The 14,249-nt window shown below is 34.5% G+C and overlaps 1 protein-coding gene across 1 annotated transcript; it reads left to right on the forward strand.

Moving 5' to 3' along the window:
• Nucleotides 1–501: 501 nt before the first annotated feature.
• LOC125659352 (mucin-2-like) lies at nucleotides 502–13,947 on the forward strand. Its single transcript, XM_048891008.2, has 16 exons — nucleotides 502–649; nucleotides 1,149–1,257; nucleotides 1,629–1,742; nucleotides 1,834–1,857; nucleotides 1,998–2,039; nucleotides 2,403–2,573; nucleotides 2,831–2,940; nucleotides 3,033–3,100; nucleotides 3,520–4,271; nucleotides 5,201–5,310; nucleotides 7,011–7,078; nucleotides 7,393–7,583; nucleotides 7,821–9,239; nucleotides 10,566–10,674; nucleotides 11,212–11,354; nucleotides 11,442–13,947. The coding sequence occupies exons 1-16, from the start codon at nucleotides 623–625 to the stop codon at nucleotides 11,552–11,554; spliced, it is 3,570 nt and encodes a 1,189-aa protein (XP_048746965.2). The 5' UTR covers nucleotides 502–622; the 3' UTR covers nucleotides 11,555–13,947.
• The last annotated feature ends 302 nt before the right edge of the window (nucleotides 13,948–14,249 follow it).

The following is a 14,249-nucleotide window of genomic DNA, read 5'->3' on the forward strand; positions in this document are numbered from 1 at the left end:
GACATAAAGTTTTTGAGCAATCTACCTTTATAGAAAGTCGCTAATAGAATTGATCAATATGTAAAATGTTGGAAAAATATAAGGAGTGAAAGCAGTCTATTATCAAACTCTTCAAGACAACACCATTATGGAGCGAAGAATTATTTTATCCTTTCTACATGTACATTTGGAAAAAAAATTATAGGAAAAAGAAAACTGTTTCTTGTTAGCTGTTTGAAATATATGATAACTGTTTTATTTGTGTATATGTGTGAGAAAATAATGCTAGATGTCACTCCTTTTAAGGTTACATAATGCCTGATCACAGGAAAATAAAGTTTCATGAAATGGATATGAAATATGATATACACCGTCCTTATGAAGTTCTGAATTTGAAAAAAAAACAGCTGTAAAAGTCTTCAATGAGTAATGGGAACAACATTTTGAGAATAAGTATCAGCTATTATGCATTTGTTCAATGTGCGAGATTTAAAGCCCTTTGGGGTTGGCTGGTTGAGTGATTCTTGTATTACGGTTTACGATCATTCATGCTTGTTCTTGAAGTTTTCGATTCTTAAACCCATATCAAGGAAGGAATCTCACGATATACAGTTCATAGATTTCACGGAATGTGGAACTGAAAATGGCGAGACTAGAACGATATTCGTCGGTAAGTCCTGCACATGTATTGTGTTATAATTCTGTAATTTGCATTCTTACATTGCAAGAATTATCTTTAATTGTTGCAATAGAATTGAATAGATAAAACCAGACAACAATGATATTCAAAGCAATATAGTTTCAATACTATGAACACTCAGATCGATTAAGGCGTGGTAGTAACCCATAGTGCTTACTTGTTTAACGCAAAAGGGTTCTTGTATTCTGTGAAAATAAGATGGAAACATCTAGTTTGCGGATGTATATCATTTAAACCGAAAGGAGATTAGAAAAACTTTAAAATTAGCGTAAAATTTTTTTTCGTTAAGGCAAAGAGCGATTTCATATGTAACAAGATATATATGAGAATGTACACAACTTTTGATATGTTACATATACTGCAGCGGCCATGGCGGCGATATAACATTACTAATTATGCTCCAGTAAGCAAGCCTTTTATTCGTATTACAATAAATGAAAATATTTATTGTCATTTATGCATAATCCAGATCAATGACGCCAACCAAGAGAACGGTGTTGATCACTCCTATACAAATCCTTCCTATGACAGATATTTCGACGACATAGAAGAACTAGAAAGCAAATGGAGAACAGAAGGTACGTTTTTGAGATATAATGGTGTATTAATATCCATTTACGAGGCTGTCTACATCCTGAACATAAAGAGCTTGGCGTAAATCAATTCACAGATTATAGCATTTTTGGTAGAATGACACATACATCGTGTATGTTACTTCATATCACAGATGTTTAATTTATTTTCGAACATTAGATTAAATAAAACAAATGTAGACAAAAATGATTTTAAATTTCAAAACAAGATTTTAATTAGTGTGACTTTCCTTAGCAACTAAAGAACATGTGCTCACGTTATAAATAGATAAAGAGATGAAAACATGTCAATTGCATATCAAGTATTTTAACTTGTAAGGCGATATTGTTATTGCTTCTCATTCATCTTTCTCTAGATGGAGAAGTTTTCACAGCGCGCAAAAGACGATGCACGAAGTTCAACTTTGCAGTAGTCATTTTTATCTTGGCCTCGGCAGGATTAGCGATTTTCTTGATAGTCAAATTTGCAGGTACATCTTCCTGAATTATCGATAAAGTATGATTAATTTTGAAATCACGCTTTCATAACTTAACTTCTCATTGATTTCTCGCTTCTTTCAGATGACAATTACAATGTACAGCCAAGTAAGTCAGTCAATGTTAAACTTAATGTCAAATATCATAATTTGTATTGTTAAAACCCTGAAAATAGAATTAGAAAAACGTAGATTTTGAATCATACAACTTGACTTATTCGGTTTTAAACACTGCATAATTTTATTCAGCGCCGCGACCGAGACCCGTGGAACGCAGCACGCAAATGACGGGTAAGATAACGTACACGTGGTCACTCTATAGATATATGAATGTCTGCCTACAACGCATGGTTAAAAATCAGGTCAATAAGATATTTGAAATGTCTTTTTATTTCCATGCATATTCTAACAAAAATGTACTTTAGACTGACACAAAATGTGTGAATGAAAATAAATGACATCAAAAAATAAGTAAAGTGAAATGGTACCTTTCCGTTGAAATAATCACAAATATAAGACATATTTCGTATAGTTCATAAAATTTCAAAGCACAAATCATACAATAGCAAGAAACAAGAAAAATCATAAACGAAAGCAATATATGATATGAAAAATACATTGTAACAAAAGTGGTGTTTCATCTGATTTATTTAGCACCAACAGTTCCTGCAACAACGACATCTTTAGAATCGCCAGTGTCAACAACTTTATCAATGACCTCCGAACTCTCGTCATCAGCTACAACATCGTCAGTTTCATCGATTTCAAATATTTTAACTACAACGCCCACAGTGGCACCATCAACAACATTTAAAGATGAGCAAGGTAAGAGATACATGGTTTGTTGGTGTCGTTCTGGTTTCGTTTTCACCATTCTTGTCTCGTTTTTACCATTCTGGTCTCGTTTTCACCATTCTGGTATCGTTTTCACCCAATATTTACTATTGTTTGCGTTCTTTAATTTGTATCCAATCATGTAAATTTCAGTTTTCTCTAGCATTGCTATCTATAATTTTGTATTAAATCTTAAACTGTATGTACATGTATGTAATATATATTGAGCTGCTGTTTTCTTTCGAAAGCTTTTGTTTTTGACGTTACGTTCAGACTCTCAAATCAAACATGGACAAATGAATACCTTGACCGGAATAGTGATGTATATAAGAATTTATCAGACAACCTGACAGTACAGGTAAAGATTGTCGTTCATGAAATTATCAGATTATCTATAATGAACACAACGAGAGGAATTATTATGAAAATGAAATATTTGTTTTTTTCCAGATCTTACAAGGTCTAAATGACACGGAGACTGGTCCAAATGTCAAGGACATATCTATAATAAACATAAGGTAAAAGCACATTTCTTTTCTTTCATCTTTGATGACATTGATTAAGAATAGAACATAGAGGATATTCTAATTCTTATAATCCAGCTGTCCATTCGTGATTTGCAACGTACTAATTAGATACAAGTTGTAAATATTAGTTGTAAAGATTGTGTGCAGAACAGGCAGTTTCTTAAGATATGCTGACTGCAACATTAACAAACAAACAAAAATAGATAGAAAGAAATGCACTTAAGTTTCTTTTATTGAAAACTTCAATGGTATGGGAAAGGTAACATAAAATTGTTGAGTAAGTGAAAAATTAAAGAGGATTAACCTGTACTAGATATCTAATTATCTGTAAACGGCATACATTATAGACACTTTTATATCAGTTGATTCTCAAACCAGGATAGATATATAAGATACGCAATTAATTTCAGGAAAGGAAGTGTCGTTGTTGATTTTGCAATTCATCTAAGGAAGCCTTCCCTATCTTCTACAATACAGTCTGATCTAAATACCGCCATTGCAACTGCGAAATCCAATGGACTTCTACCTCTATTGGCGGATGTTGACACCGAAAGCATCCAGATCTCATTATCACAAACATCCCCGACATCAACAGATGTCACCACTCAAAAAGATATAACAACAAAAGCAACAACTCAATCTTCGTCTACAGCTGCACCGGACCCTTCATCAACAACACTGGATCAATATTCAACTTCAAGAACAACAACTCCAATTCCAACATTTACATCAATGACTCAACCTACCACAACATCTTTAAAAACATCTTCCTCTGCAACATCAACAAAGACCAAACCCTCCACATCATTCAGTTCCTTAACGTCAGCTGTATCGACAACTAAAAAAGATACAGCAACACCATCAACAACAATGATATCACTGACAACTACCAAAAGGAATATATCTACGACAACTTACCCCACAAACACAACCGAAACGCCCCCAGTGACTAACACGACGAAATCCCCCACTACGTTTAACGCATCCAAATCAATGTCCACGTCTTCTTGGAGCACGACGGGATCACTAATGACAAGAACACCAACAGCATATCCATCATCGACGACTCTGTGGACAGATAAATTAAGTACTACAACTTCAGCTTTGACTACTTCAACACCAATAACAACTTCAGCAGTTATCAAAAATAACACTGATGACGGTGTGTAGTATGCAAACTTTTGTCATGGTTGTCCTTTTCAACAATAACTAAATATACACTAAAGGGGCAGAACAAGCAGTCACATGACACGGTTTTACAATATCTTATACAAAGTGAAATTTCAATTTGAAAAAAAATTCACTTACAGTTAGAAATGATAGAATTTCAAATGAAGCATTTTACGAGTTCCCGAACATGAACGTGAGGAATTTACATGATCTTTAACTTTTTATCAGCTCGGAGGAAAACTTTCCTAATGCACGTGTACGATGAAATTGAAATGATCCACAACTTTGATGAAATTGATTTAAATGATATTCCGGACATATCGGATATTAACAAAACACAAAATATTCAACTTCAAACAGAAATGTGCCTCCTCGTGTGCTTGAACAAGTTCGGTATTATTAGTCAAAATCCAAGATGTCCGAAAGATCATTGAAATCAACTTCACCAAAAGTTCACTTCAATTTCATCACACATGTGCGTTAACATGAGGTGTTTTATGGATGATAAAAAGTTCATATATTTACAATTCCCCCACGTTAATTCTTGGAAACTTGTTCTCGCATAGCCTCATTGCTAGATTCAGGTGTCGTATGCTAATGTGTACTAACGTGGCCACCTGACAAAAAATAGATTTTTCATTAGGGGCAATAAACGTCGCGCAACGATCACTGGTCACATGATAGAAATTTTTTTTTTTTCTATTTCGTCATGATACAAGTAAGTTAAGGAATATTTGTTTCGATGTATTTATTTGGACGAAGTGTGGAGGCTTATGCTTCGAACTCATCACCGCCCTTCGTTCAGATAAATAAATATACAATCGAACGATTACTTAAGGCAATTTAGAATGTAGACCCATTTTTGAAATGGAAATATCGGATGTTTTACAACAATTCTATACATGAACGTTTTTTCCCCAGGTGTTGCATTCGTCGCTTCGATGACGGTAACTTCCATTACCTGGAGTGAGGATTATCGCAACAGTAACAGTGTGGTTTACATGGAACTTGTCGGGAACTTCACTAACCAGGTTAGCATAGGAAAGATCTGAAATCTTCAGCTTTTGAAATATGTAATGGCTCATAAAGAACATTTTGTTAATTAAGGATGACAAAGATGTATATAGATAGATAGATAGATAGATAATAATTACTTTTCGCAATGATCGGTAAAAGTTAGGTAAAAATAAAAAGATACACGAAGAAATTTCTGAAGATTTGAAATGAAAACGCTAAAGCTTTACTAAACGTCTTCGTGTATCTTTTTTAGTTTTACCTATATATATATATTTATATATATATATATATATATATATATATATATATATATATATATAAATTGATAATAAGGATGTACAGAATGTTGATGTATGTAATAATTAATAAAATATACATGTATATAAGCATATATATATAACGTAGAAAAGCAACTCCTCCGGCGCGTTTACCACTTAAAATGTATGATGGCCTCACTTCTGAATTCTTAATTTTTATTTATTGTTTATAAATCAATTGAAGTAAATTAATTCATTCTTATAATCAATTGGAATCAAACTTGAAAGTTTTGAAATAATTTGATGATACAAAAAATACAGTAGTAGTGGTAAACATTTACCGAAATTTCGGCGATTTGGCTGACCTTGGGTCATGTGTCGTCTTTTGAAACTACAGCTTCATTAACTTTGAAGTGATTTATCTGAAAAAAATACCATATTCAAAATGTTTTGTTGACATGATGTAAAAGGTGTGTTGTCGTCTGCTCGTTCGATGTTACAGAGATATGTACGAAAATGCATTCCATATTTATTTTCTTTTTCTGTAGTAATGTGAAACGATTCTCTGTAAGAGAGAATAAACAAACAATACTATATCAATATAATATGATTACACATCATTAGAATAAAATTTTAAACCAGGTACAATCTTGCGTAAGAATACGGACAACCATTGATACAATCATTGATACTAGTATGAAAGGTGAAGATAACGAACAGTGATCCATCTCACAACTCCATAAGCAATACAATATAGATAGTTGGGCAAACACGGACCCCTGAACACACCAGCGGTGGGATCAGGTGCCCAGGAGGAGCAAGCATCCCCTGTCGACCGGTCACACCCGCCGTGAACCCTATATCCTGATCAGGTAAACGGAGTCATCCGTAGTCAAAATTAGTGTGCTAAGAACGGTCTAACAATCGGTATGAAACACGTCAGACAGCATTTGACCCAATGCGAGGTTGTATTGACAAACGTTATAACGTTAAATTACTGAAATAAAGGTAAGTGCATTATGTATATGTTTAATAATTCTTTGCATTAATTGAATTGTAAACTACCGAATGATAAATGCTTACCAAAATATAGTGTGTCTAAACTTTTTTATTTTACGCCACAATATACATACGCGCGTTCGACGTCGCGTAACTTCGCTAATAAAGACGTCTGACGTCACGTAAACACAAGTAAATATAAAAGAATTTACAAACAAATAATTACAAATATGTATGAATTGAATTAGATTTGTCTTTATAACATATCTAACAAGGTCTTTACTGTTAAATTAATATACGTGATTTAGTTCAGAGAGTTCATTGTTTACTGAAGAACCTCGAGCAGCGAGATAATATTAGGCTACGGGGAGTTGTTCATCTCTGTTACATGTATATATGAAGTCTCTGATATAAGGAATGATTTTGAAGATTATACATTCCTCGTACTTCTATTGTAGGTAGAAGACGGAATACAAAACAGTGTTTTAGGTCCCGCATTCAGCCATATAACGATTCTTTCAATTAGGTAAAAACTAAAAATATATACTCAGGTATGACATATTGTTTAACATCATAAGATATTTATGGTCATTCCTTATACTTATCACGATTAAGTTCTAATCGAGTGGTTTTGCGCAGACTATATGACGTAAATATGTATAACTTTGTTGTCTGTCCTTCTGTTTGTCATTGGTCTCCCTTGGTGGAGTCGCACTTGCATTCAACACTCCTTTTGCTTTACATTTAATGACAAATTATAGAAAACATTTATGCACCGTACGATAACATTTCTTACATCTCTTGAAAGTAATCATTATATCTTCTATTTGTATTCTAAAGACCCGGAAGCGTGGTATTTGACATCAGGATTAATATGAAAAGCTCACAGTATCAATCTAACGGAGCGAATAATACTGTCACGCCCGCTATTGTTCGCGATGTTCTATCAGCAGCCTCCCAGAATGCAAGGAACAGTGGTAAACAACCATTGTTGGCAGGTGTTAATACAACCAGCATCCACGTCGACAGAGGTATATGCGAATTTATATATTGTATTTGATAATAGTATTGTTTATGTTAGATAAATGTAAAGATAGAGGTTAAAATATTCATAAACCAAATTCTAATATACATGTAGTTCAATTAGACCTGTTGACCTCCATTTTTAATTACGACAACTGGAAACTATTATAACGAGTAGTAACCATAACAACATCAAAAGCAAACCAATTATTCCATTACTTACGATGTTATTTGCTTTGCTGCAGAGTCAGTGACCTCTGCCTCACCTCCAACAAATCCATCAAGTATAATTTCCACAACAAAGTCACTGCTAACGACATCGCATCCGTCCAATATGACAGCAAACAAAACTACGACGGCAACACCACCATCAACGACATCGCATCCCTCGAATATGACAGCAAACAAAACTACGACGGCAACACCACCATCAACATCGCATCCGTCCAATATGACAGCAAACAAAACAACGACGGCAACACCACCATCAACATCGCATCCGTCCAATATGACAGAAAACAAAACAACGACGGCAACACCACCATCAGCGACATCGCATCCGTCCAATATGACAGCAAACAAAACAACGACGGCAACACCACCATCAACGACATCGCATCCCTCCAATATGACAGCAAACAAAACTACGACGGCAACACCACCATCAACGACATCGCATCCCTCCAATATGACAGCAAACAAAACAACGACGGCAACACCACCATCAACATCGCATCCGTCCAATACGACAGCAAACAAAACAACGACGGCAACACCACCATCAACGACATCGCATCCGTCCAATATGACAGCAAACAAAACTACGACGGCAACACCACCATCAACAACATCGCATCCGTCCAATATGACAGCAAACAAAACAATGACGGCAACACCACCATCAACGACATCGCATCCGTCCAATACGACAGCAAACAAAACAACGACGGCAATACCACCATCAACGACATCGCATCCGTCCAATATGACAGCAAACAAAACTACGACGGCAACACCACCATCATCGACATCGCATCCGTCCAATATGACAGCAAACAAAACTACGACGGCAACACCACCATCATCGACATCGCATCCGTCCAATGTGACAGCAAACAAAACTACGACGGCAACACCACCATCAACGACATCGCATCCGTCCAATATGACAACAAACAAAACAACGACGGCAACACCACCATCAACGACATCGCATCCCTCCAATATGACAGCAAACAAAACAACGACGGCAACACCACTGTCAACGACATCGCATCCGTCCAATATGACAGCAAACAGAACTACGATGGTAACACCACCATCAACGACATCGCATCCGTCCAATATGACAGCAAACAAAACTTCAACAACTTATCTACCAAATATGACAACCAATAAAAATTTCACAGCATTATCAACCACATCAAATCCGTCAAATATAACAACAAGCAGAATTTTTTCGGCAATATCGCCGTTAACAACAACACATACAGATATGATTGCAAACGAAACTTCCACAGCAAACCCACCAGGTCCATCAACAGTGACCATGTGGGCAGACAAATTCAATACTACAATCTCTGCCGGTAATTCTTCATCGGAATTGACAAGCCCAATGCCTTTGATGAATTCAACAGACAGCGGAAGCAATAATACCAAACAAGGTGGGCAATGTGTATCTGTAGTATTATTAGATTGCAAAATGTAACAGGAAACTAGTTTCACAATTTTTTTGGAAGGTGTGACAGATATTTTCTTTTGTTCTTATCTCAGATGTAAGTATAGTAATCCATTTTGATTTTGAGTAATGAGTCTTCTTATCCAATTAGATTTTAAGACAGATAGAAATTCTATGAAATCAGTCATTTTAATTAAGTTTTAATGTTTGTATCCTATATAAAATATTGCTACATGAATGTTGCATTAAAACCAATTTGAGTTAGAACTTAAGTCTACGAATAAAGTGAAATAAGGACACATTTTTGGGTAAATTTAACAGTCTTTGTTAGATGATGCTTAAAGACATAATCTATAAAATCTAACCAAAATAAAAAACCAATGTTTTATCGTACATAATCTATAAAATCCAACCAAAATAAAAAAAACCCAATGTTTTATCGTACATAATCTATAAAATCTAACCAAAATAAAAAACCAATGTTTTATCGTACATAATCTATAAAATCAAATCAAAATAAAAAACCAATGTTTTATCGTACATAATCTATAAAATCTAACCAAAATAAAACACCAATGTTTTATCGTACATAATCTATAAAATCAAATCAAAATAAAAAACCAATGTTTTATCGTACATAATCTATAAAATCTAACCAAAATAAAAAACCAATGTTTTATCGTACATAATCTATTTTCTAGTATCATGTCTGCAACAGAGATATATACCCCTTTGTAAACATTTCAAAGCATAAAAGGATGATACTCCTCCTAGTGACCTTATTCCACCTCTGGCCTGGAAGTTATAAAACTTTTAAGAGCACGTTTTCATACTCAAACTCCGTGATCTAAATAGTACTCATACCCAAAAGTGAAGATTATAAAACTTTTATAAAATCATTCTCATACTCAGATGGAGTTCATGCTCAAAATTTTCGAGTATGCTTTGGAGCTTCTTCAGAGTCGTACTCAAAGCAAACATGACTGAGTTTGAGTATGAATATCGTAAAAGTTTTATAACCTCCAAACCCGGTGTTTCCAGGGCTCTGTGTTTGTTCTACTTTCTATTTCGCATTCTTTATGATATTTATGAGATGAATCACTATTCGTGATCTTAATTTTTTCGTTTTCAGTTAATATCTGTGTGTCAAACACAGTTACTGGTTTAAAGAATAACGTTGATCAAGGAATTTTAGGATGTTAACCACATCTATCACTGTGCCGAGTACATCCCCTACAGGCTGTAAAATAATCGACCATATCGATCATCCTTAAACATCACAATTTATTCGAAATATCGAATTTCTTTTCAGTATTTCCCTGTACCGATGAAGATTATCTCTCGCAAACTTTGGAAAATTACTGTCTGAATATGAGCAAATTGACGGAGGTAGCACAGGCATCTGATGACGTCAAGTGCAGGTTAGTTTAACTATTCATGATATAGAAGACTTGAAAATGTTAAAATGAACTCTAGAAATACACGTAGATTAGACAACTAGATAATTGATGAAATTGAGACTCAGAGATACCTAAAATATTATGGATAAAATCGATAAAAATATACTTTAAACTGGAAAGAAAACACCTCAAAGTGACGAATTCCATGAAATTTTCTCCATGTAGAGAAAATGCAAATGTCTCGCTAGATCTCTAAACTTTTATTCTTAAACACATGGTCTTGTGACCGTGAATTATTATATCCAATATCATATCAAACCAAAGAATATAACTGCATTAATGTATACACACAGCTGTAAAAATGGATAGATCTATACTACAGCTGTATATAAAACCTCTGGTATATCCAGGGGTCCGTGTTTGCCCAACTATCTATTTTGTATTGCTTTTAGGAGTTACGAGATTGATCACTGTTCGTTGTCTTCACCTTCCATAGAACATGCATGCATGTATCAGTTACTTATATATGATGGATATTCGTCTCCTCTCTTTTCACAGCTTTGTCCTCGCTGCCGCAGATTGTGTATTGGAGCGAATACGTTCGGAGTTTGGTATTGTCTGTAAAGACGATCATATAAAGGCTGCTGTACTTCAGTTTTCTGATGAAGTTCAGCTCTTTCTCGGAATCAATCCGGAGACATGTAAGTAATCCACAGTTCACTTTTATAAAAAAAATTAGAAAAGAAAGAGTTGACTTGGGGCATTTTGATATGGTATCATACTTGTAGGTTTTACAACAACCACAACAGCAACAACAATAGAAAGAACGACAATAACTGAAAGAGCAACATCAACAACACAAACAACAACAACAAGACAAAGAACAGCAACAACAGAATAACAACTATAACAGAAAGAGCAGAAGCAGCAAGAGAAGTAACAGCAACACTAGCAACAACAGCAACACTAGCAACAACAGCAACACTAGCAACAACAGCAGCAGTGGTATGAATGACAAGAAGAAACAGAGGACATGGAAACCAATGTAAAACACTTCATTTGCTGTATAAGAGGCTATCCATGGAAATATCAGACAGGAGAAGTTCCGCATATCGAATTTTCAGCTCAGCATTTTAAATTCATCCATCTAATGTTTAAAAAATTAAACACAACATTGATTTTCAACACCTGTGCCATTGAGACGGGTTCGATCGCCGTTGCCAGATAGCTCCGTTGGTACACACATGTCCAGAGATATGGGGAGGGGTGGTGGGTTCGAATCTCAGTCAGGTACATTGTCCCCTTCTTGTTACACTCCATTAAGGTGTTGGCTTTGATACTTTAAACATGTTATATATTACGGTGGCTTTAATTTTACTATGTTGCTATTTGAAAAATTGGCCCGAACTTGTTGGCTGACAATAAACGTATATACCTACTCCGGTGAGTAGAATAAGTTTTAATCACTGTCTGCATAGGACAAAGAAGTACATGATTTTATCTACGGCCGGGGAATAACTCTGAAATATTTTTGTACATGATAAATCACGAATTATCATTCCTGTGCATTAATCTCTGTTACACAAATAAACGCAATATTGCAACGCAGGTGGAAAACGAAAGTAAATCATGAGGTGAGAAGTAAGTTACAGGGTGTATTTGTTTTAATTGATTTGAACATATTTTATTGTCTGGATGTTATAACAAAAGGATTAAGCACAAGTTCTTAAAACTTAGAACACCCTCTCCTAATTAAATTGTTTTAATTGATCTTCCAGTACTATGTTTATTGATAAATAATTCCATTACCTAATCTACTCTATAAATTAATACATTTTTTTTCTGTTTTCCAACTTTAATCAGTAGAGAAAGGTACACAAAATGAGCAGGGGTGAAACAGTTCATCTCGTGACCTACTATTACCCGATCACGTGACGAATTGTTTCCCAGTCACGTGAGAAACTATTGATTAGGTAATAAAACAAATATTTCATGGCTACTATGGAAACAGTCATTTCTATTGTCCTGAGGTCGGGGCAAGACCCGGGAAACTTGTCACAGGCCCTAGGAAATTAAAAGAGTAAGTAATCCTAATACTGTGATTAGTATTGGACACGTATACAGCACTCCATGAAAGTAATTTTATCAGTAGTGGATTTGGGGGGTGTTATGGGAGTTGCAAACTTCTCCCTTTCATTTGATTTAACACTTTAAGCAAAAATGTCAGTTTTCCCTATTTTTGGGTCTTCAGTCTCTTCTTTTGGGGCATTCATAATTCTTATTGCTAAAATACATAACAATCAAGCTAGGAATGGAATCTTGCATGTCAAAAACCACCTATACTATAGGCAGGGCCGGATTTTCACTGGACATTCTCTCGATATGCTGTGCCTTATATTGAATCTTGAGAACGCACTCTCACTTTTATTTTATTTACCACTTAAATTGTACATATTACTATAATACACATCGAAACAAAAGAAAAAAGCTTTTTGAGACACTATGATCTTAAGTAGCAGCTTGTAACTTTGTCCTCGACATACGTCTCTCAGCCTGACTAAAAAGTTGGCTACAAGAATCACAAAACCGATTGAGTATACTCGACTAGTTTATTCACTTCTTCAGGGATGTAATGAATATTATAGTAGAGTATACTCGACTAGTTTATTCACTTCTTCAGGGGTGTAATGAATATTATAGTAGAGTATACTCGACTAGTTTATTCACTTCTTCAGGGGTGTAATGGATATTCTAGTAGAGAATACTCAATTGGGTTTTTGATATTTTTATTATACTAAGTATTACTTGTGTAGATTTTTCTATACTATATCTGGATTATAGTTATATCATATTGTGCTTTGGAAAAATCTTACACTTTTAATTGAGTAAGTATATGAAAGTATTTTGTTGAATACATTGTATAATTCATGTAATCGTAATCTAGTTTATATGATTTGTTTTTTTAAAAAGAAGAATTTTGTGTTCTTGTTTTACGTTTTGAAATACCGGTGACAGTCTATATCTACCCTATATGTTATTAGTTTTGTCAAACTTTGCATGTATGCATATGTTTATTGTTTTCATATATTTTAAAACTTATAAAATCTAATATATTCGGTTCAATAAGCGTTATTTGAATTGAATTTTATCGTATCTTAATTCACGTATTTTTATTAAAAGTGAAAACAGTCGCATCTTATTCCATGTTTCTTTGTTTATTGGTTTTGTAAGCCTTACCCAAGAAGTGTTATCATGCCATGAATAAAAAGAAATCCAGCCATTTTATATCCGATATCTCCATTGTTTTGATTAATATGACTAAAGCAGGATTTACGAATGCTCAAAATGATCCGATTTAATCTTGCTATAGACCTTAGAGTCTTCGATAGGGTGAATTATGTAATTGTAATGATAGGTGATATAGACAGCACACTCAAAGCATATACCATGGTGATTTCTGTTCCGTGATAGCAGTGGGGTTTTTTGGTAACGTTAGTTATTGAAAAGACATCCCTAAGCCACGGTAGAACTAGTACCATTAAATGGGACATTTCTTAGCATTCTGAGGACTCTCTTCTCACTAGAAAGAGTCCTTT

The sequence above is a fragment of the Ostrea edulis genome, chromosome 9, assembly GCF_947568905.1.
Source record: "Ostrea edulis chromosome 9, xbOstEdul1.1, whole genome shotgun sequence".
In the NCBI taxonomy this organism is placed as follows: Eukaryota; Metazoa; Mollusca; class Bivalvia; order Ostreida; family Ostreidae; genus Ostrea; species Ostrea edulis.

Coding starts and splice junctions, on each gene's coding strand:
- LOC125659352 (XM_048891008.2), top strand. CDS start 623: ATGGCGAGACTAGAACGATATTCGTCG. Junction 1,858..1,997: donor CAATTACAATGTACAGCCAA/GTAAGTCAGTCA, acceptor AATTTTATTCAG/CGCCGCGACCGAGACCCGTG. Junction 2,941..3,032: donor CAGACAACCTGACAGTACAG/GTAAAGATTGTC, acceptor GTTTTTTTCCAG/ATCTTACAAGGTCTAAATGA.